The 13499-nt window shown below is 46.1% G+C and overlaps 1 protein-coding gene across 2 annotated transcripts; it reads left to right on the top strand.

Moving 5' to 3' along the window:
- The first annotated feature begins 214 nt into the window (after positions 1 to 214).
- CLDND1 (claudin domain containing 1) lies at positions 215 to 13219 on the top strand. 2 transcript variants are annotated; one of them, XM_019548801.1, is made up of 6 exons: positions 215 to 254; positions 1628 to 1810; positions 8248 to 8540; positions 10759 to 10866; positions 12389 to 12526; positions 12626 to 13219. In XM_019548801.1, exons 3-6 carry the CDS (start codon positions 8258 to 8260, stop codon positions 12844 to 12846), a joined length of 750 nt encoding a protein of 249 aa, XP_019404346.1. In that variant the 5' UTR covers positions 215 to 254; positions 1628 to 1810; positions 8248 to 8257; the 3' UTR covers positions 12847 to 13219. The 2 variants fall into 2 exon arrangements, with proteins under 2 accessions (XP_019404346.1, XP_019404345.1); XM_019548800.1 differs by having other exon boundaries at positions 8245 to 8540.
- Positions 13220 to 13499: the final 280 nt, after the last annotated feature.

Below are 13499 nucleotides of genomic sequence, written 5' to 3'. Positions count from 1 at the left end.
AGAGAGAGTCCCGTGATGCTTAGCGCGCACGCCACACCCTTTTCCTTCCCGGGGAGAGAACTACAGCTCCCAGCGTGCCTTGCGCGGCGGCCGGCCGACAGACGAGCCGGCTTCTTAGAAACCCAAGGCGGGGTGGGGACTACAACTCCCAGGGCGCCGCGCGGCGGATGAATGTGTCCGGACCGCTGGCCGTGCACCGGCTGGGCGGAAGCAGCGCTGCGGAGCCGGGGAGACGAGACGGAGAGCAACGGCAGGTGAGCGCGGGCGGTTCAGCGGCTCGAGTAGGGACTGGAGGAGGCAGAGGGGGTGTGGCCAGAGGGATGGGCGGGAGAGGGGCGTTGGAGGGTCTTCCCAGTGCGGGCGATCGTCACGGGATGGGGCGCGTGCTTGTCCCCTCTTCGCCCCCCGGCCCCGCCCCCCCCCGGCCTGCGCATCGGGATAGGTACGGGGCTGTGTCCTTGCATGTCACCCGCTGACGGACGGGCAGAGATGGACATACGGACGGAGGGTCAGAGAGATGGACACACACGGACAGGGACAGAGAGATGGACAGACAGACACAGAAATGGACAGAGAGACGGCTGGACACACAGATGGATGTACAGGCAGAGAGACACATACGGACAGAGACAGACTGACACCCACACAGAGCTGAACAGACAGACACATGGAGACAGATAGACATACCCAGAGATGAACAAACAGACACACGTACATACTGACAGAGACAGACAAACAGGCAGACATCCACACAGAGACAGGTAGAGAGATGCACATACAGATATGCAGAGATGGACAGACGTACACACGCAAAGAGACAGACAGACGCACAGAAATGGATGTGCACACACACGTGCATATGCAGAGGTGCACTCAGAGAGACAGCGGCAGTGACCGATAGACATGCACACGTAGTCACGCTCTCCGTACCTACTAAGCATGTAGGAAAGGAGGGGTTAGAAACCCCTCTCCCTGTTTGTTTTGACAAAAAAAATTGTTTTCTTATGTGACCAGCCATCCATCTGAGCAGCTGTCACAGGGGATGGGATTTGGAAAATAGAACTGATTCCTGTTCTCCTGCCCCTCTTATGGGGTCCATGTCCTAGTCAGGGAGACCAGACTGCTTCATTTCACTTGGTTCGAAGTTCAGACTTGGCCTGCAAGCTTGCGTGTATGTGTTTTCACTGATTTTTTGTAATGTACCCCTTTCTAAAAGTTGTTTTAAACAGCTAAATGTAGGGCTTAAACTAGTGCTTTCCCTAGCTGCACTGAGCGGACCACTGATGGTCCCTGATGTCATGATCAGTGGTCTGCAGGTTGCTGTGTGCCTCACTCACTGGTACACCCCTCAGGCTCAGCACTGTAGTGTGGTATTTTCCTTGCCACATGACTTAATGCATCAGGCATGTCCCTAGAATGTGAGTGTGCAGCTGTCATAAAAGGGTGAGCCAAGGGAAGACCATTTGGTACAGGTTGGTCTCTGTGTGTGTGGCAGGGATGTGTTGGGGAAGCCCTGACTCCTAAGAGAGGGAGGTATTGTCCACAAGAAATCTGGAAGGTTGACATTGGTCTAAAAATGTTTTGGGCCGTCTGGCTTAAACTGTCTGCTTTATGTCCTTGTATGTAGATCTCTTTTCATAAACTGATGGTGCTTAAGAGAGAACTGAATGAATGGAACCTGTAGTTGAGACAGGAAACTTGTACTTCATGTTTTAAGCTTGCTGCAATAAGCAAAAAAATATCTGCCCCTGAAGTGCTCTGGGATCATTGGAGAAGAGTGCACTGTGGAGCAACTTCTTGTGCTTTGAAGGTAAAGAAAATGTCATGTTACTTGTTGCCAACCTCCCCTCTGAGCATGAGGAACAGTGGTCCTGTTCTCACCTTCATCTAGAGCATGGGTGGGCAAAATATGGCGTGTGGGCTAGATTCAGCCCACCAGTTCATTGGATCCGGCCCATGGCTGCCCCGTGGCGCTTCACATGGGGTCCAGACCCACCCAGGTGGCCCACACCGTGCTGTATCCAATGCCTATGAGCTCAGTCCTAGCCAGCACACATAGCTTACCAGAAGGGCTGCTCCTGATGCAGCTGCTGTTTGGCTTCCCTTACCTCTAGCGGCAGGCAACTCCTGCATCTGCTGTGCCACTCTGGGCCAGGAAGATGCTTCAGCTGGGCAGCTCTGGCTCCAGCTTCCAGCTGCCTTGCACCCATTCCACCTTCCCAGTGTGGGCATCTGAGTGGGTGGAAGTTACCCAGGAGCTTCAGGCAGGCAGTTCCTGCCCCAGTGCATGGGGCTTTGGCTCCAGCTCCCGGCTGCCTTCTGCAGACCTGTGTACTGGGGCAGGAGCTGCCTGGGTGAAACTTCCTCCCTGCCCAAAGCGATATAGCAGGAAGAGGAGCTGCTGCTGGTGGCTAGAGAAGCTCAGCAGTAGCCACATGCAGCCCTGCCAGTAAGCTGCACGTGCTGGCAGATGCAGGCTGGAGTGCAATGCCAGCTGCCCTGGGTAGGGCTCAACTCCATATGGAGCACTGCAGGGGTAGCTGCAGATCACACCACCTGGGTGAACTGTGCTGCATGTGCAGCTGGCTCCTAGGACCTAGCACCCAGGCAGCTCCGCCTCCCCCCCCCCACACACGCAGGGCAGGGGCTGATCCCACAGACCCCACCTTCATGATCCTGGCCTCGCCCGCCTGTCTTGCTTCTGACCAGTCCTCCTTTCCAGCCCGTGGCCCCATGTCATGTAGGGAGTTTTGGTGAGTTGTTGCGGGGGGTGGAATGAAAGGTGCTGACCCAGCCGACAAGAACCCACAAGAACTCCCTGTGTGGCCCCTGGATCCAAATAACTGCCCACCCCTTATGTAGATGAAGAATCCACCACGTTGTAAGAGTTGGAGGAAAAGAGAGTGAATACAGGAATCTCATGGTGTTCCTCCTTTTCCAAAATGACTAATGAATCACTGCAGTCAGTATAAGAGTCACTTGTCACTGTGCACTAGAAGAAGCAAGAGGCAATTAAATAATGAGGGTCTGTGCTACCCTGGGTTCTTTCATAGTATTGGCTTGCATTTCATTTTTTTCTGAGAGCTACCCTCCAGGGCATTAGTACCAGGAGGCACAGTGTAGGGAAGCACAACCTTTCTCTAATGTTGGCTAGAGTAGTCTGTTAATGTGTATAAAACCAATGCCCTGAGTACATGTCATATGTAACAAAGCATTTTTCCTTCAGTTTTACAAGGAATTTTCAGCTAGGAAAAATGTGTAAATTCTGGCTAGATGGTTCTAAAACTCTTCATTGTTAGGTTGTGCTGCTGGTCCCACTCAAGTAGTTAATACTTAGCTTGTATTGTATGCACGTTCTCACTGGCCTTCTATACCTCAGTCTTTCCTATTATCCAGTACTACTAAAATTATATTTTTAAAATAACTTTTCCTTTCTTAGTCTGACCATAACTTCCCCCTTTTAAACACCAGTGTATTTCCACCCTCTTTTAAAATTTTTCCTTTATCCTTTCGCTCTTCTCCTGACAGTTATGGTCCACATAGGTCAATCTGCTTCCCTTACTTTTAAAAACTGCACTTTAAAAACCAAATATTTTGTCAGGCATTTCTGTTTTGGTGCCCAGGTCCTCCTAAAGTTAAGCATCTGTTCTTCTGTGCTCCGTAGAGTAAGCTTCTTCCTAATGTGTTTCCCACAGCTCATACTGTACATGACCTGACTTTGTATAAACATGCCTTTTTTTGTAGAGCAATTTGAAATCTTTGTTGACAAAGCCAAAAAAGCACGGATCCCTATTGTTTAATGTTAATCTTGATAATTCCCTCTGACCTTCCTAGTATCAGAGTCATTTGTATTTAAATCTCATCTTAAAACACTTTCTATATACTTTTGCACATAACTTACACTTTCTATGAGCCTTTGTATGGCATAAGCATTGAAAAGTATACATTGTATTATTTGTGCTCTTGCTTTCTGATGGCTGCTTCTTGGTCCTGCCTAGTTCTGCCTGGGGCTGAAAGCATGATTGTATCTTAGATAGCTGAAAACACTTAGTGTAAATGAGTGTGAGTGGATACTAGTGGCAAATGAGGATGAGGCAATGTGGGGGGGTGTATGTATGTATGTGTGTGTGACCAGACTGTAGAATAAACTCCCAGTCAGGGTGGTACAGGCACCTACCCTGGAGATCTTTGAAAGGAGAGTGGGTGCACACTTTGCTGGGGTTATTTGACCGTGGCAGTCTTTCCTGTCCAGAGCAGGGGGGCTGGACCTGATGACCTCATGAGGTCCCTTCCAACCCCAAACTTCTGTGGATCTGTATATGGGTTTCCCATCCTGCAGTTCCCACTGAAAGTCTCTTTACTTGTTTTCTGTATTCACATGCAGCCTGAGCACTTAGGTTCTGGAAATCTCCCTGCCACAACTACTCATAACCTCTCTCCCCAGCCACTTTACAAGTAGCTGTGTGACACAGCACTTGAATGCTGATGTTCCCATTGTTCTTTCTTCTTGTGTCCCTGACCCTTCTGCATACCTTTCCCTTCACTTTACTTCCTTGAAGCTGGATGGTACTTCTTAACTCTCTCCTCAGTGTTTAACTTTTCATTTTCCTCAGGCTTTCCCTCACAGTCCTACCACTTGGAGCTTGCCAGCAAACCTCAGTTTTCCCAATCTAAGGATATACTTTCATGTCTAGTTAGTTGGCCAGAGGAGCCTATATATGCTTTGCTGAATATCTGGAGGGATCACTGCAAGTGCGATATTGCTTAGAGCAGTATTGTGCAATTGGAGCACACTTCTGAACCAGTTGGTTGAGCTGGGCATATACAGATCCAGGTGGCAATTTGTTCCTGAAAGGCAAAGGTCCAGTAATGCTTCCATTTTGGCTCCTGCACATGGTTGCAGAGTTCAGCTTGGTGCTCGGAAGTTGTCAAAGCACCAGAATCACTGATGAGTCCATTCTTGTGTGGTAGTATTGAGCAGGAGTGGGAGAGGGAGAGAGGAGTGAGGAAGAAGCAGAGGGTGCCCAGGTTACAACTAACTGATGATAGCACCCCACCTCATGGCCAAACCAGAACGGCCTGCTCAGTGAATTTATTCCCTCGGTCATTCTGGGGGAATACTTTGAGACCTAGTGCAGTCGGAAGCTGAAGTAGCAGCAGAGTAATCAGAGCTTATGCCTTACAAGTGCTGCCTACCATGTTCATTGCTTCAGGGTGTAGGGATTTTCATATGCAGTCACGGTTAGTAAGGATTTAGGAGCTCCCTGGGGTGTGATCAGCTTCTGTTTGGGACAGAAGCAATGTAAAGAGTTTACTCAACACCTTACTGTTCTTTCCTTCCCTTTTATGCAAGATGGCTGCCAAGTCAAGGCTGGGAGAATGAAACTCACAAGCCACATGCTAAATGATTCATAGTTTTGTTTTATTGATGGGGGGCGGGGTTGTGGGGGTTTAAGCAGTGTACTTAGGCACACATCTTTGATCTTATATAACAGCTCTCCAAAGATCTTGACTTTCTAATGCATTACTCTGATTTCTAAAAGTACACACAGTTCATAGAGTACGCTGCAAAGAAATTTGTAGAAATGGATTTGACTGTTAACCTGAAAGCTATACAGTTACCTCCGTTGACTGTATCTGTCAGTACTAAGTAACCAGAAGTCAGTTCTGTCCTTGCAAGTCTCCTTCCAAAGAAACAGTCCCACAGGGAACTAACTATATCATGGATAAGCAATGTGATGTCCCTTTGAATTAATGAACTCTTTTTAAAAACACTTCATAAAAATATGTGTGTTGAGGGGGAGAAGGGAATTGTCTTGGTAACTGTTCATCTGTAAAGTCTGGGCAGGAAAGTTCACAGATGAAAGAGAATGGCATACCAAAATATATAAAAGCGACTAACAGTGAACTCCTTATAAAGAAGTAACATGGAAGGAGTTCTTTTTTTAAAGAAAACTTTTTCTCTGAAAACACTTCAAGGTGTGAAGGGTCTGTTATCCTGCCCAGGAACCTGAACATGTGGAGTTTGCTACAGGGACCAGAAAATGTGAGCTGTGCATGATATTGGCATGGAGCTGCTATAGGCACAGAAAGAACAGGGACAGAGAAACTTGGAGAGAGAGAAGTGTATTCATGGAATAAGTGACTAGGGAAAAGAGGCAGAACCAGGAACTTGGAGTACCTGCTTGTAATGGTACTGAACAGATCCCAAGAGCCTGCCAGCCCCCATGCAGACTTGCAGCTCTGCAGCATTCCAGTCCAGGACCAGCCAGCAAAAGCCCATGCCACTCCTTTTTCATTTCCAGCAGAAATACATATCCCTCTTGTGATGCAAGTCCCTCTCCAAATGAGTTTGAACATAAGGAACTGTGGTTTGCTGCAGTTCTGCCACCCTTTCCAGGACTGTGCTATAATATCCACACCATTCTGAAGGTGGGATCATTCTTGTTCTCTAAGAATAGAATAGCCCAAGCTGACTGTGGGGTGGCGGGGAGAGTAAACAGTCCCTTCTTGCTTGACCCTTGTACAGTGGCTTTCCATGTGTACAAGAAGCAGGAAAGGAAAACAAAATACAAGGGGTTCTGTCAGCAGCTACTAGCAACTTTGCAGCTTACCTGGATATTGCGTATTATTGTACTTTACTCTTAATTTGTACCCCAAGTTTCCAGGTTGTACCTTGTTCAGAGTTAAAACACATTTTGCTTATCTGCTTGTGGCCAGCAGAGCTGAGTGCATTGTGAAGTTTTCCCTTTTATAGTTTTGTGTTCTGTGTGTATTCAGCCATTATTTTCCTCTCCTTTTGGTGAACATGGGAAGCTGCAGCAATGTTGAAAGGTCTCTCTGAAGTATTAGCAAAAAGAGCAAACAGTCTGCGCTAACCAATAAAATGGCACCTCCTGCCCCCAGACTAGCAGGCACAAGGTTAATTTAAACTGATATTTTATTTGGCACAAAATAACCTGTATGCATTAGTAGTCTCCTCGCCCAGAAGTTCAAACAAAATGGTAAAGCAGGCACTTTACGAGAATATGACATGAGAAAGGTAGTTATCCTGAAGTCAGGGTACATTTGCACCTTATAGACTCTGATTTAGTTAGTCTTTAAGGTGAAAATCTACCCTGCTATCTACACGATTGTGATATTCCACAGCATTCTGATATCTATAAAACTGTACATACATTGGTAATATATTGCTCATTAAAAACATTGTGTGTGTGGTGTGGCCATGAACACACATGGCCTCTCTAACTTTTAGTTCCCTTGACACTGGGGCTAGTATTGCTTCCAAAGGTGTTTCTAATTGATTGACTTTTCAACTAGTTCATTCAACTGTCCATGCTCCACTCCAGAGGAGATGCTTACTTCTAGCTGGATGTTGTACAGGTTGCAGCTGGTCATCATTTGTACAATGTTCATGATGTTCAAGTATTTTTGAAAGCAGCACCATCTTGCCTTCAGTCTTCTAACTGTATGTTTAACCACTATTCTGTAACTGCTGAGAGCATAATTAAAAGTTTGATGCAGCCACTTGTCTGCTTCAGGCTTCATGAACTATGTTTGGAACTGATAAGGAGAACCTCCAGAGTTGCAGTGGGTACCTGCACCCCAGTGGTAGGCCAGGTCACTGAGAGGGGTAAGATTGCAGCTTCTCTAAGCCTATAAATACCAGGCCTCCCCAGAACCCTTTTGTTGTGCACCTGGCCTGGACTTCCTGCATTGTAGTGTGGGTAAAATGAATGCACGTCACATGTGCAGAACTGACCAAGCTGCATATAACAGTAGGCTAAAATAACTTCTACACTCAGGAGTGTTATGGAAAGAAAAAAAATTGTCCCACTGTACACTCCAAGCCAATTGCTAAAAGGATTGTGCAACCTCTGCTGCTCAGAAACCTGGGCCATGCTCCCACAAATGCTGGCACCAAATGTGAATAGCAGTGTAGGTGTAAGTAATCAGGGCTTGGTCTGGGTTGGACAAGTGTCCTGGGTGGGAGAATGGAGGTTTGCTTGCCTCAGGCTCCTAGGCCTCGCATCAGATTGTTTGATGCCTAGTGATGCAAACATATTCCTTGGTCCTTCGCTGTCAGTGTTGAGCAAAGGAAGGAAGAGAGACTACAATGTATCCTGGGGGAGATTGGTCAGGGGCTGAGGCAAGAACAGCAGGAACAGGAATCTTAGTTGTGTCTTCAAGGAGTTACTGTCATTATTCACCAGTCCTCTGTGTTTCTCATATTTTCTTTTGCAGCAGTTGGGACACCATGATGGATAACCGCTTTGCTACAGCTCTAGTAATTGCTTGTGTACTCAGCCTCATCTCCACCATCTACATGGCAGCTTCAATAGGCACAGATTTCTGGTATGAGTACCATAACCCAGCTGAGAACATCAGCGAACTTGGCAAGATCATTGTGGACGAATTCATCAGCGATGATGCAGATGAGAAGACATATACGGATGCACTTTTCCGATGCAATGGCACTGTTGGATTATGGCGCAGGTGTATCACTGTGCCCAAAAACGTACACTGGTACAGCCCACCAGGTATACTCAATCCATCCTCCATCGAACATTACCTCTCATGTCCCCACTTCCCCCTTTCCCAGCCTCTCCTGCCTGCCTAAAACCAAAGGTAACTTTCTTAGAACACATCCATGCAACCTTGTTTCTCCAGAAAGGTTATTCCTGACTCCTCTAGTTGTTAAAAACAGCCATCCTAAATCTTTAAAGAAGCAAAAAGTTAAGTCTGATAGCTGTGACGAGTGTTACAGAGCCATGATTTTGTGTGTCAAGATTCCACTTATGTTGAACTAACTTAACTGTGGGCTTGTTCACAATTAGGCTCTTTTCCAACTAGGGGAAAGAAGCTATTCTGAATTAAATCTGAATGGACTCTGTAGTTCCCTAGATGGGATTTATGTTCTAAAGAGCTATCCTGATTAACCCAAAACGCAGTAAGTGCCTCCATTTTGGTCCAAGGCCCCCATGGGCAGGCTCCTTCCATGCTATTGTGTATGCTCAGAAGTAATCCAGTTTGCTTGCTTAGTATCTAACCCCACATAAGCTCTTTTGTAAGACAGATGGGTCACTCTGGGAACTTGGGAATCTCCCCAGCAGCAGATCTATTAAGCATGCTTGGAGCATATCTATCTCCTGTCAACAGCATGGAGTTCAGATCAGAAATCTTCTCATCAATGGGTGATAATTGCATTTCTCTTGCTGTGTTCTTTCTAGGCCATGAATCCTGCACTCTTGGCCACACAGTGGCCTAGTTAAGTGGAAGGTGCTTCCACCCATGTTAATGTCTAGCTTAGTAGTTAGGGCACTTACCTGGGAAGCAGGAGATGTAGGTTTTAATCCCTCAGGTTAAGGAGGGCCTAGAACCCAAATTTTCCACTTCCTGGGTGGCTGCTCTAACTAACTACTATGCAGAAGGTGGGCAACACTATCACTTATCCTTTCCCTAAGGCACTTTTTAAAAGTTTTTGGAGGAAAACAGTGTAATCAGAAGCAAAGCAGAAGTGTGGTAGGCATAAAAATCCTTCTAGGAAAAAAATTAATATATTTTTTCAAACAACACTTGGCTATGGAAAATTCTCAGTAAATTCTATTTTAATGAACTATCTTAGTTGAAAATACAACAGCCAACTTCCCTCAAAGGCACATTTTTTTTTGAAGAACTTCAAATCAGCCTTGGGCTTAAAAACTCAATGGGGGGGAAACTAAGACCCCTTTACATACATTTGTAATAGAAATAGCAGAAATAGAAATTTTTTAACAAGGAATGCTTATTTTACAAGAAATGTTTAACCAGGTGTTTTGAGCTGTGTGGTGAGAAGTGCAGTTGCAATATGTAGGTGTCTTGTCTTAAGAATGTTTAACAAGTATCAAGACTCATGCTTATTTGTTGTTTTCGTTAAACTTGATAAAGATCTCTAGATTTACCTGCATGTACATGGAGGTTCTTTGTTTTTCTGTTGCAAGTCACCCTGTGAAACAAGTTCACAATATGCTTTAATGATCCATCAATATATAGTAAAAAATATATTCAGGTGCATGACTAAATACTTGGACGTTGGAAGGAGCCTGCCCATAAGGAATTAGTGTGATCTGTGAGGAAACGCTCTCTTGAAAAATACAATAGCCTGTGTTTTTGCTGCAGAACACTTTGTGTTACAATATCCCTTTTCCATTTGTTCTAAAAACACTTTTAATGGACTTAATTTTAATTCAGTGACTTCTCTTCTGCCCAAGATACATATTTTAATAGCTGTCACTGCTCACATATTAGATGCATTTGCCACCAGCCCAGCAGCCTTCCTGAAGTGGTTATACCTGATTATAAAACCAGCTAGGCAGGAGATTGCCAGTGAAACTTTTCATTATTACTGTACATTATGTATTACATCATACAGTAATAAACTGATTGTGACTCATAGAAACATCTCATGACCAAAGTATTACAGGGTTGTTTATCCTTCCCAGAAGGAGAAATAGCGCTTGTGAAGGCATGAGGACTGGAGATCTGTGGAGAGGAGACCACTATACCTGCATTGGCTGGAAAAGTGTGACATGAATTGATCCAGGAAGCATTGCTACCAGTGGGATAGGTGGGAATGGCTAGTCTTTAAGGAACCAAAGTTATAAGAATCTCCTCAAATTGAAAGAAATGCCAGAAAAGCTGGGGATGTGGAGGGGTGGTGTCGAAGGGGGTTAAATTAAAATAAATAGACTAATAGCAGTTGCTACTTTTTTGTTCCAGAAAATGAGATGACCACAAAGTGCATCAGTTTTTCCCTCTCTGATCAATTCATGGAAAAGTACATAGAACCTGGGAACCACAACAGTGGCACAGACTTGAACCGGACTTGTAAGTGTTTTTCACCTCTGTCAGGTAGACCTGTGGGATAAAGGAAAGGAAAAGATTTCATAGACATTAGGGCTGGAAGGGACCTTGGAAGATCTTCAAGTCCAACCCTCTGCCCCAGGGGCAGGAAGTCAGCTGGGGTCATAGGATCCCAGCAAGAAAAACATCCAGGTTTCTCTTGAAGGTGTTCAAAGTAGGTGCTTGAACAACCTCCAGCAGCGGGCCATTCTAGACCTTGGGGCCTCGGACAGTAAAGAAGTTCTTCCTTATGTCCAGCCTGAAACGGTCTTGCAGGAGTTTATAACTGTTTGACCTCGTCATGCCTTGGGGCGCTCTGGTGAACAAATGTTCCCCCAGGTCCTGGTGAACACCCCCATAAACTTATAGCTTGCCAAACAAATTCCTGGTCCAGCTTTTGTTTCTGGTTATGAAGTCTGTAGTAGACTCCTACCATGGTGTCCCCTGTGCCGCGTTCCCTAAGTATTTTAACCCAGAGGGACTCCAGTCATCCTCCCTGGGTTCCAATATGAATTTGCAGGGACGGGTAGCTTTCCTTGACAGAGAGAGCTACACGCCCCCCCTTTATCTACACGATCTCTCCTCTACAGCGTATAGTCATCTATACCTGTGGTCCAGTCATGGGTGGAGTCCCACCAGGTCTTTGTTATCCCTATGAGATCATAGTCTTTCTTGCTTAGCAGGAGGACCAGTTCCTCCTATTTGTTCCCCAAGCTCCTGGCATTGGTATACAGACACTAGTGTTCCATTGGAAGTCCTAGGCTTTTTGCAAGAGAAAGAAATCTGGAAGGCAAACGAGCCCCTTAAATTGGGATGTCTGTGGGAGGGGAGGGGAGGACAGCTGCAGAGTAGCTCTTCTTATACAAGTTACTTCTGTACTCATCTACCTTGGCCACCCATCTTGATGGATGACTATAGCTGCTACCACCCAGGTGCAAAAAAGGCACCCACCCATGGTGGTTTCCTGCAGTCCCACTACAGGAGGCTGAGCTTTTTGGTAGATGTGTTGGAGAGTCCTGAACTCCCCTCACTTGCTGTGCTGGCTGTGTCGCTACCTTCCTCTTCCCTGGCTCTGGTCCTGGAAGCCGTCTGGTCTGAATGACAGCGATCAGCATGAGAAAGAAGTGGATGATGAGGGACAGTTTCAAGGGAATTCAGATGTACAGGCCCTGGATAGAATGTCTTCACTTCCAGACACAGCACTAGTGAGAGAGTAAAGAAAGATACGGTTCTGTTTTGACTTGTATATCTCAGCAAATTATATAGTCATACTGTGTATTGGTCCTGATTTGAAGGTGAGGCTAAGGACTCTATTTATTTACTTCAGGAAAGCTGTTAATTCAGGAAGAAGTGTTGTCCCCCTTTTCTCACAGGAGCCTTTGGCTCTTAGCTAATATTGGAGGCCTCTGCTGAAGGGGATGGGATGAGCATAGTTAGGTAAAGAGAGTCATTCATTAGTCCATCTTTGACATATTAATAAATGTCAGTGTCTTTCTCACATTCACAGACCTTTGGCGTTTGCAGTTCCTCCTGCCCTTTGTCAGTCTAGGCCTGATGTGCTTTGGGGCTCTCATAGGGCTTTGTGCTTGTGCCTGTCGCAGCCTATACCCTGCCATCGCCACAGGAGTTCTTCATTTCCTTGCAGGTGGGTCCTGTTACACAGACACACCATCTCCTTTCCCTCACAGAGCAGCATCAGCCAGGGTATATTGTAAGCTGATTCTGCTTCTGTTTCTTTCCCCAGGTCTCTGCACGCTGGGTTTGGTTGGCTGCTACGTAGCTGGAATTGAGCTGCTCCACCAGAAGTTGCCCCTACCTGATGGTGTAAAGGGTGAATTTGGCTGGTCCTTCTGCCTGGCCTGTGTCTCAGCTCCTTTGCAGTTCATGGCAGCTGCCCTATTCATTTGGGCTGCCCGCACTAACAGGAAGGAATTCACAATCTTGAAAGCATACCGTGTAGCATAAATGGGGTGCTTGGTTCATGGCCACTTGCCACTTCTTAATACTTTATTTTAATGTTATAGGCCTCTTTCCACCATCACCCCATAATTCTTTTTTAAATTTTTTTAGACAGGTATCTGTACTGCATGCTTCCTGCTAGCTGAGGTTCAATAGCCTGCGTATTTTGTGGGCTAACTTATCAAATCTGAATGGTTTTCCCCTTGCCAGAAGTCTGCAGAATTTTAACAGGCTTTTTTATTGCATATTTTTTTAAGAACACTTTTTTTATTTAGCTTGTTTGAACATGGACCTCTTCTTGGTTGAGAGATATTCCCCTTCCAAATTCTACTGTTCATTGAACTGGACTATCCCCCATTTCAGTCTGATCTGAAAAAAACGGAAGCGCTTGGAGTACAAGAGACATGAGCAAGAGTGAGGACTGGAGAGCATGAGTTATACCGGGGTGGGCAAAGGCCAGCCCTTGGGCTGCATTTAGCTGGCAGTGGACTCCAGTTCCCAGCAGCCAGTGCCCTTGTGGCTGGGGCTGGTTTCCATGGAGACCCCAGCAGCTGCCATGCTGTAACAGTATGGGGCCAGGATTTCTGTGGAGACCAACCCCAGCAGCACTGGCAGGCAGCAGCAGCACCAGCCTCTTTCTGATGGGGGGCTGTGCTGCA

This window comes from Crocodylus porosus, unplaced genomic scaffold (genome assembly GCF_001723895.1).
Source record: "Crocodylus porosus isolate Cpor-Errol unplaced genomic scaffold, CroPor_comp1, whole genome shotgun sequence".
NCBI lineage: Eukaryota > Metazoa > Chordata > Crocodylia > Crocodylidae > Crocodylus > Crocodylus porosus.
The sequence above is the reverse complement of the archived record's forward strand: the minus strand, read 5'-3'. Positions and strand labels throughout refer to the sequence as shown.

Bases quoted from the DNA above. Each gene is read 5' to 3' on its own strand.
- CLDND1 (XM_019548801.1), top strand. From the start codon at position 8,258: ATGATGGATAACCGCTTTGCTACAGCTCTAGTAATTGCTTGTGTACTC. The intron at 8,541-10,758 runs GTATACTCAATC...TTTTTGTTCCAG, and splicing joins ACACTGGTACAGCCCACCAG to AAAATGAGATGACCACAAAG. The intron at 10,867-12,388 runs GTAAGTGTTTTT...TCACATTCACAG, and splicing joins CACAGACTTGAACCGGACTT to ACCTTTGGCGTTTGCAGTTC.